At 35.1% G+C, this 9,846-nt stretch overlaps 1 protein-coding gene across 1 annotated transcript; it reads right to left on the bottom strand.

Annotated features, from left to right (window-relative positions):
• Positions 1-73: 73 nt before the first annotated feature.
• Positions 74-8,332, bottom strand: TSPAN19 (tetraspanin 19). Its single transcript, XM_071422038.1, is given in 9 exon segments — positions 74-244; positions 1,560-1,654; positions 1,657-1,699; positions 3,374-3,489; positions 5,279-5,348; positions 6,579-6,610; positions 6,613-6,708; positions 8,032-8,101; positions 8,206-8,332. Coding segments are annotated over 9 exon segments (759 nt in total). The 5' UTR covers positions 8,272-8,332.
• Between the last annotated feature and the right edge of the window lie 1,514 nt (positions 8,333-9,846).

The following is a 9,846-nucleotide window of genomic DNA, read 5'->3' as shown; positions in this document are numbered from 1 at the left end:
TTGTTGGTAAACAGTGCTTGATCTTTCTTCTAATTAAAATTGATGGAAATATTATAAAAATTTGTAGAGCATGTCAAAACCAAATGGCACCAGATTGATTTTTAATCCCAGTAAAAATACCAGCATTTTGTGGGGTTTTTTTGCTTAGAAGCAGTCTTACCTGTGTGGTTAGGAGGCTGATAGTAATGTTGATTAAGGCAAGAACATTGTTTCCAAACTACGTGTTGAAATGTTCTTCACATCCCTAGGCAAGTACATAAAAAGGGATGTAAAGAAAAATCATGTCAGTTTTGGAACTTATATTGCATCTTAATAAGAACATACTTTTAAAATTTATAGAATAGAGTCTTTCTGTATGGTATGATGTGTTCTGGTATTTACTTGCCAGAAAGCAAATACATCAGTAATGTTTACTGGGAAATATTAGCTATAGTATTATTTAAATTATCTGAACTAAGCTGATTGTTCATAAGAAAATTTGACATTTTTGCATGGAAATGTTCCAGAACTGACTTAATCAAAACAGATTCTGCTTTGTGTGTGTTTAACTGAGAGATTAGCTTACAAGTAAATGCTGAAAATAATATTTACAAATTTTCATTGATTGTTATGAATTATGCATCCTGAAATGTATATGAGTATGTTTCAAGTTAAAATGTATATTTATTATATTGATTTTTAAAACAATTGTCAAATTATTATATGGACTAAAATAGGTAGAAGTACAATATAACATATACATAAATGTTTTCTATACTTAGAAGTGATTTTTAAAATAATGACAAGGGTTTGTAGAAACAGGGGGGAATTCAGAACTGATGATCAAAACTAGACAAGAGCAGATGTCATTGGACAACTTCCCATTATTTACTATCCTGCTTTGTCAAGAAGCAACAACTGCCCTCTGCATTTTTGTCCTCATTGCCTGGTCCTCCTAACGCTGCCTGGTTTTCAGAAGAGGAAAATGTGTATCACTTTGCTCCAGCTCAGCTGGTGATACCAGGTGGTCCTATGCAAACTGGTCCCTTGATACTAAGATGCATAAATGCTCACATGGACTGGTCTCACAAAACACATCATATTTCAGTGTCTTTCTCATTCCACTTATCCTGTAAAGTATTGGAACTGCTCTGGAAACAAATAATACAAACCTGTGGAGACATTGCCCACAATTACAAGTGGAAAATGCACTGTATGCTCTTTATATACTGCACTGTGTACTCTCTATATACTGCCACTTTCCATTGTCATCATTGATTTGCACAGCACGGGTCTATGCCAAGATGCTTCTTAAACCACTTCTAAATTTCCCTGTGATATTGATCAGGCACAACTCCTGTTCTATTTAGATCATCCTTAATTTAGAACTGCCTACATGACTGACAGCTAACAAGTAAAAACCAAGGCTTCCAAGTGACCAGAGACAAAACAATGAATATTGTTAAAATTTTGGCATTTGTAAGCCACATCTTGAAGGAAAATATGTTTTGTACTTCTTTTTCTAAAGTCTATTTATTAACAAAAGTTACATTCTTCAAGACATTTTTTTTATTTCTTACCACACTGTATGTTGAATCCCTTGGGACATCAGAAAACCATTTCTTTAGATTGTAATTTGTGCATGGACATGGGAATTGAGTATTATTTTTGTTTAGTTCCTTTTCTCCTGTGTGGCATTGCATCTTCCACAGCATTTTATCTACAACAGAAATCAAATAAAAACAAGAAACTTGGATCTAGAAACTTCAATATGGACCAAATTCAGAGAATATTTATTTATTCCTTTGTTCCTTTTAATTGGCCAAAATTCTCCCCTCTGAGATCTTTAGCAATATCCTTTTTCCAACTCATTTTAGTAGCAATTGATCTGTCTTCAACATGTAGCTCAAACTTGGAGGACAATGCAAACCCTATGCAGTGTTCAAATAATTATCAGCTAGCTCTTCCCAATAACCTACTTCAATACCAGAAAAACAAAAGCAAACTAAACTATGAAAAAGATTGGAGAATGGAATTCTTTTCATATAGAAAATTCCAGGAAATTCTCATTCTGAATCAGGATGAATCTTCAGAAATACTTGAATTACTTTGTGGGATGAAAATCTCCCATATTTTAGCTCAGAGATGCTGAAATCAACATGTCATTTTCATGTTTTAAAGGGTCAATTCAAGATCTACTGCTTCTAAATTTTGAAAATTAGATAACTTGGCAAAAGGTGTCCTTTCCCTGTATAGATATTCCATTTCAACAACTCCATGGTTTTAGTTAAAATAGTCACCATCTTTAAGCAGTTCATTAAATATCACCAATAATATATAAAATACTATTAATGGTCTTCATGTTTTTTGTCTTTGTGCTGGCAAATGCCAGTGATTTCAGTAGCTGGGCAGGTGGTGAGTCTGTGCTCCTACCACACTCCAATAAAACTGCAGTCAAGAACACCAGCACATAGTCTAGCTGCACCATTGACATAATGGGGTCACCACTAATCACTTGAGAAATCATGAATGCAATGAATGGATCTTCAAAGAACAGATTTTAAAAATACATTGCAAATGCATTTGTAATCTTGAGACTAGACCTATATGCTGTGTGAGTTATCTGGAATCATCAATTATCTTCAGTACTCATTAAAAATAATGTAACTCAGCCCTGGAAGAAGTCATATTAAGGGATCCATAGAAGCATTTTAAACCATATTAAGCTGTTAAACTGTAGTGTTTGTAATTAAAAGCTCATGAAACAGAATAAATTTCAAAGGTGGTAACAGATCACTGGTCAAAACCATTCCTAACTACTTCCAATATAATTGACACCATCCAAATGTTTTAAAAGACTTTTCTAAAGAAGTAAACGAATTACCTGCTGCCAGGCCACAGGAAATATTTTGAGTAATACCTAAGTATGTCTATTGAAAGTGCGAATTTGCAAGCTCATTTTAGGCCTCAAGCACTATTTCTGAGAGTCTCAGTGCAAAACCTATTCAAATTTTCTCACAGGAGGAGCTCTATTTTGACCTCATAACATCTCTGCTTGGTTCACATCAGCCTTGAGACCTAAGCAGATCAAGTGTTTTATGGACTCTAGCACTGTAAAAATACCAGGACTTCCATAAACTTTTTCAGCTGCAGGAATTTTTTCAGGTTTCAGTGACCAGAACCCTCTGTTCCTACATGAAATGAGAAGATCTTCAAGAGCTTAATGACCCATATAACAGCAAGGAATCTGCCAACCCACATCAGATAATAGCAGCAGATCTTGAAAAATTAATCCTTTACTAAATGAGATTTTTTAATAAGTTCTGATTGATATACACATTTCTGGTGAATGCAGTATTTTTAGAGGTCATATTCTGTGGGGGTTTTCCCTCACATCATGCTGCATAGCACTCAGAATGTTCCACACAGATTCCTGCTCAGTCAGACTCTTATTCCTATATTCAGAAATAAAATCATCAATTCTGTTGTTCCATTGATTTTGAACCTGTTAATAAATATTTATAGCACTTGATATATGCATATTGATAAGGGTGTGGATGGAGACTACAATCCTTGATCTTTTATTGATATTCAGGCTTCTTCAAAGATTACTTGCAAGCAGCAGCACTCTAATCAATTTGCCAAACATGAACCAAGACACCTCATAGCCATTGCACTCATAGGAAAATTGTAATGCCAAAATGAATAAATGAAGCAACCAAATCCCATACACAGCACAGGCAGGCACAAGATGATTTGCCCAACTGGAGCCAGGAGAGCCAGGAAAAACTTTAGTTCCACCTGATCTGTCCTGAAATACTAAATCCTACTTCTCATACTTACTTTTAATAAGCACAGCGCCATATAATAATAAGCAGAAACCAAAAATTCTGGACCTACTGTGACACAAACTTTTGTAAGTCCCACAGAATCTGGTCAGGACATGTTTTACCATAGGCTGGGGGAATGATCAGCTCATATTTGCCCTAGATTATGCATCTTTGCTGAGACTGATAAAATACACCTTCTACAGTAAGTGAAATGGGCAAGCTCACCATAAAGAGTCTGACTAGAGAGACTGTAGCAGGGAATGTATGCAGAGGAGAAATCCTAGGCCACTAAAAGGTTTCATTACAAAGAAATGAAAGAATTAAAATCTCCAACTCATTTTCCTTGCTATGGCCATCCTAAGAAGAAAACTCAAAAGCTTTCACAGTTAATGATGATGTAAGCATCATTATACTTCAGCAACACTTAATAAAGGTTGAGATCAAGTGTAATTACTGTTGATATAAAATAAATTTAACTTCAATTTTTCAATCAATTTTTCTAGCACAAATAGCTGACTCCAGAATGCATTGTTCCTGACAGTTTAAATCTTTCAAAATATAAAACCATTATATAAAACAGGTATGATTCCATCATTAGGAATCAACATTTGATGAAGAAATTTGATTATACAGAAGGACTAAAAGTAATTTATTTGTGCTGTACTCTGCCTGAATAGCAGCAGCCTTTGGAGAACCACATGAACCTTTTGAAAACACTGTCACTGGAACAGTAACTTTTGAAATTACAGAATAGAAAAGTGGCCAAGCTGGTATTGATTCAGTACAGATTACCTTCCACATAACACTGTGAGAACTACTCAAGCTATTGCAGTTGTTATATGTAGGAAAATAAATGACTGGATGAAGTTTCAGAGTGGAATAGTTACTAGAGACAACAGCTATGTAGGTATTTATTGTGGTTTGCTGTTGTTCCAATTGAAGATACATGTTCCTTAGATTAGGTCTCTGCTTGTACCTAAAATACAAGTTCAAGCAATAAAGTTAATCATTCATTGGTATATTTTGTCTGCTGTGATACCAGTAAGTCCTACTATCAATTGCACAGGGGACAACTGCTGTCACCTTCTGACAGACACAGCTCAGCATCTAATACTTCCTCCCATGCCTGCAGATACCCAGGACAGAAGGACTTCCTGGGTAATCCCTCAACAAGAAATAAAGCTGTCCCTTCCACTGCTGATTCCACATTCCTGAATAGGAAGGGTGTGGTTTTTTTGCAAGGGAGAAATTGGAAATATATTTCCATGCACTGCCATTTACTATATTGAACCATGCTGAATTCCTCAAATTATGTTTTTCACATGTTTTAGTATTCCTGGTCAACGTAGTAAGCTTCAATCAAATGGCAATGCAGTTTACAGTGAGAACTGACTATTAGACATGTTTTAATTAATTGCACCAACAAACTTTAAGTTATCAGCAGTTCCACATAATTTATTTACATATTTCTTCTTTCATCATTATTAGCACCAATATTGCCATCTGCATTACAAACACCAGGATTTGAAAACTCATATACTGAAAAAATGCACAAAGCCAAGCTATGTATAAACATTATTTTGGATAAGTGAGCAATAGAGTAAAAAATTCCAGAACCTCGTGTACAATCCTTCATGACTATTATTTACAGTGATTTCAACAAAAATAAGAATTTATTTTCCTGGAAACCTGTGCAAAGTGACATCATAGTCTAAGAAGCAGATTTCAAGCAAAGAACAACTCACAGTGATGGGCTTAAAGCCACAGCCATAACTGTCTTTGAAGTGAAGAACAAAAACTGTTTTTAAGTGGCTGTGCTTCACTGCAGAAAATTTTTATTTCTTTATTTCCTGTATGAAAGACAATGGTACCTAAGTCCCATGCTTGTTTAAGAACTCCTTTGATCTATAAGATGCAAAATAAAAAGCTGATTTTGCTTATTTCGAGTGAAAACCAATTTTCACCCACAGTATTTAGATACTGTGATAGTAGATGGTTCCATGGAAGTTGGAAATGACACACATGTTTTTCTTTCATCACCTAACAAATTGTCAGGTACGCACTACATGCCTAGGCAGTAGCAGGGAGGAAGAAGGAAGAAGTTTCCAGGTTGTAGCACCTGGGCTTTGCTCTTTGCTGTGCAAATTCATATTTGTAGTGCTTAATAAATTAATCAGTAGCACAGTTCTCTGCTTCAGCCTTCACACAGTCTAAAACAGATCTCTCAAAAAAGGTGACAATAAACAAAATATGAAGGTAAAATGGTGTCAAAATGATAATAAGAATGTATAGTTATAATGCAATTTCTCAGAAATAAAAGTGTTATTCCCTTAAAAAGTAGGAATTTTATATAAACACAGAGTCTTCAGTTTAGTCTACATAGGTAACAGCTTTTTAATCATACTTTGATGTTTCAATATTGTAGCCATACTGTACCTATCTTTGCCTTCAAGTTTCAATATTCTGGACCAGGCTTTTCTTTGTCTTCAACATATACTAAGTCTTTAAAAACATCTATGCTAATAAATACAGTGGTTAAAATCTTTTCTGCATTAAACTGCAAGTATTTGGTCATTGAAAACTTTCATGCAGTGATATGGAAAGATCTTCAGTGGTATTGAGAATTCATTTGAGCCAGGACTTTAGATAAATATGTCTTGCTATCAACAAATTTGAATGTGGAAATCACACCAAGACAGGAGCATATTTTTCATGCACACACAATTCTCTTTCACTTTACAAGAAAGTTGGAGGTTTATTTCCACGTACTGTAACCAGCAGACATTTGATTTCCACAACACTCCAAGGACTCCCATGGTTGATGTAACAGTAAAAATAGACCAAATGACAAGCTTTATACAAGAAAGATATGTCACGGGCTAGTTCTTGACTGAAGAAACTGTAACGCAGTTCGTTTGTACTGTTACTTATTTTCCTTTTATTTTTATGAGACTTCCACTTACACAACTTATTCCAGAAAAATATCTTTGCAATGCCATTACAGAAAGGATGGAAATAACAGAATTATAAAAGGGTCTTCTTCTTCTTCTTCTTCTTCTTCTTCTTCTTCTTCTTCTTCTTCTTCTTCTTCTTCCCTATATTCACAGAAAGAAAAATAAAGATTTTCATAAATTTAGGCAACAGTAATTGCATATGAGATGTAAACAGAACATTCTCAATTGAACAATGTGAACCAATAACAAGGAAATCAGTGAACAATTGCAGTTCATCAAGTTTACAGATTTTTTTTCTGTTTGCCAAGGATTATGAACACGTGCAGATCCTACAGGGAGACAGAAATGTATTTCTCAATAAATTAAAGATTCAGTGCTGTCCTTCCTCTTTGCGACTGGACACTTTCTCCTGTGCATTCCAACCATTTGTGCATAGATATGGAAAGTAGCAGTGCTTTCATTACTTCCAGCCCACCTGGAAGTAATGGAAGTAATGAAAGCAATGAAGTTTTCTCCCAAAATTACTGCCTTGGATGGTTCCTATGCCATTAGTTTGGAACTGACACTTAACACAGCCAAAGCACTCTGCTCTTTAAGAGCACATCTATTGTTATGTGACCTAAAACTTACTTTTCTTAGAAAAAAAAAAAAAATTAAAAATTGATAGACACTGTGGGAAAAAGGAAGATCCATGTGGAAAGGCCATACTCTGATTCATCCAACCCAAATCCTCACCTAAAGGATCTATCATCTCATCAAATGCAGGTCAAATGCAGTCTGGTAAATGATATAAAGAAAATATGAATAGAGATGATTTATTTCTCAGTGATTCATCTACAAGGTGCATATAAGTACATCAAGAGAAAGAAACAAATCAATTGCATAAATTATAACAATATCTAAATTGTAGATATAGTAATATGTTTTCTCCTGTTTTGATAATCATACTACATAATGATGGAAAACATACTCCAGAGGGGAAAAAAAGAAAATCCTTACAACCATGCAGCTCAATCCAATACTGCCACCTTGTGAAAAAAAGTACATTATGTCTTCTGTCGATTACACAGAGCCATACAACCATAAAATGGTTTGGGTTGGAAGGGACATTAGAGACCCTCTACTTCCAACACCCCTGCCATGGGCAGGATCACCTGCCACTCGACCAGGTTGCTTAAATCTGCTTCCATCCTGGATCTGAACACTTCCAGGGATCGGGCATTTTCATTCTGCAATCATTTAAAACAAAAGAATAATTCTATTTATACTGAGAAAAAAAACACTGAAGAAATCGTTTCTGTCAAATAAAAGCCACAAACTAAAAGTCAAAAGCAGAGCCTGATGGAAAGGGGGGCAGGGGAAGGGAAGGATTGTTTTTTTAATTAAGAACATCTAAAACAATTTAAAGCTGCTAAATAAGAGAAAGAAAACAGATTTCATGCTAAGAAAATTCCACTGAAGATATTTAAATAGCAGTTCTGTATTTGGTTTTTATCTCTTATTTTCATTTTTTTGTTTTCAGTTTTGAATCACAGCTGAAAGTATAATCATATATTCAGTTCATTATGAAAAAAATATAAGTACTCTTGTAAATCACAATGGAACTTTGTTTCTCCAGATAATATTTTATAAATTTTAAGAGTATTTTCAGATATATGGAACAAAAAATTAACAGCAGCAGTAGGAGCATCAAGATGCTGTATAGTCTCCTTTACCTCTGTTTTGCTGTACACACACATTTTTGTTCTGTTTTGCTTTTGGTTTTGGTCTTTTTTACTTTAAGTTGCTAAAGACATTTGGAAGCAGCATGTATTTTGGAAGATTTATATGGCAAGATTTATGTAGCCTGGCATACATTTGTTCTTCTATTCTCAGTGCACTTACTAAATAGTAAGAATACCAGCTGAAACAAAGAGATGACAAATGTGAAGCTTCTGCAGTCAAAATTTGTCTTGCATTAACAACTTATTTTAGATAGAAAACACATTACATGTGTATAAAATTACATTTTTTAGAAGAAAATATTCAGCAAACACAAGCTTAGCCTGCCCTGTCAAGATCCTCAATGCCTGGATTATAAAACTTCTTCTGCTGGATTTCATCACAAAGAGAGCTGTAGTAAGTTTCTCAAACAGCTCTGCAGTGGAGTGGAGTCAATAATGGGGTCAACAATGCACTTTGTAAAACCATAGACTGGGAGAGGCAACAGGCTTTTCAATTTCCCTGGAGAAGTTTCACTACCTTTGAGACCCATTGAACTTTTTCTTGGTTTTCAAAAATAGAATGTATCAAAACAGTGGTGCGATGCAATTTTTTTAGGAAAAAACTCCTGAAGAGTTATATATTCAACATGAAAACTGGAATCTGCAATAGCTCTCTTATGTTACCTATGTGGTTTCAAAGATTTATTATGAGAAATTTTAATAATAATTCAGTTCATCCTAAAACATTTACCTAAAAATTAAAAATGTTATCCTTATAAATTAACTTACATTTTATATTGCATTGTTTCTACACAAGAAAATCTTTACCAGTATTGAATATTTCCATCCTACCTTACAGAGAATGGTCAATCGATGATATATTTCTTCCTGAAGTCCAGCATAACCACATCCTTAGAACAGAGAAGTTTTCTTATGTTGGTTAGCCCTGACTTTCTGAATACAGGCAACAGGTTTTAGAAATTTTCAGTTCATTTTGATGCACTTCCTGTCATTCCATGCCATGCAATTGCTTTCCCTTCATTTCCAAATTGGTGAAATGAAGAATTTTAGCTACAGCACAGCCCTGTTCACTCTACAGTTTTGGAATCAGCGCCAACATTGGTGATGGGGATCTCAGCAGCAGCAAGCAGCTCCACTCAGGGTGAGGGTTCAGAGAGCTGCAGAGCCTACAGCTGCAGGGACACTGGCGATCCAAAAGGCATTGCAAGGGCATCAGGGCACGGGCCACAGCTGATAAATCCACACCTTTCAATCTGTGTAACCTGTGGCAGTGAGGACGTCTGCACAGTCCCAAGGTGTCACTGGGATCAGGGTTAGGGTTAGGGTTAGTGTTGAGTGAGTCAAAGAGCCTACAGCTCC

Source organism: Agelaius tricolor, unplaced genomic scaffold, assembly GCF_023055355.1.
Source record: "Agelaius tricolor isolate 1412-34295 unplaced genomic scaffold, bAgeTri1.0.p SCAF_3, whole genome shotgun sequence".
NCBI lineage: Eukaryota > Metazoa > Chordata > Aves > Passeriformes > Icteridae > Agelaius > Agelaius tricolor.
The sequence above is the reverse complement of the archived record's forward strand: the minus strand, read 5'-3'. Positions and strand labels throughout refer to the sequence as shown.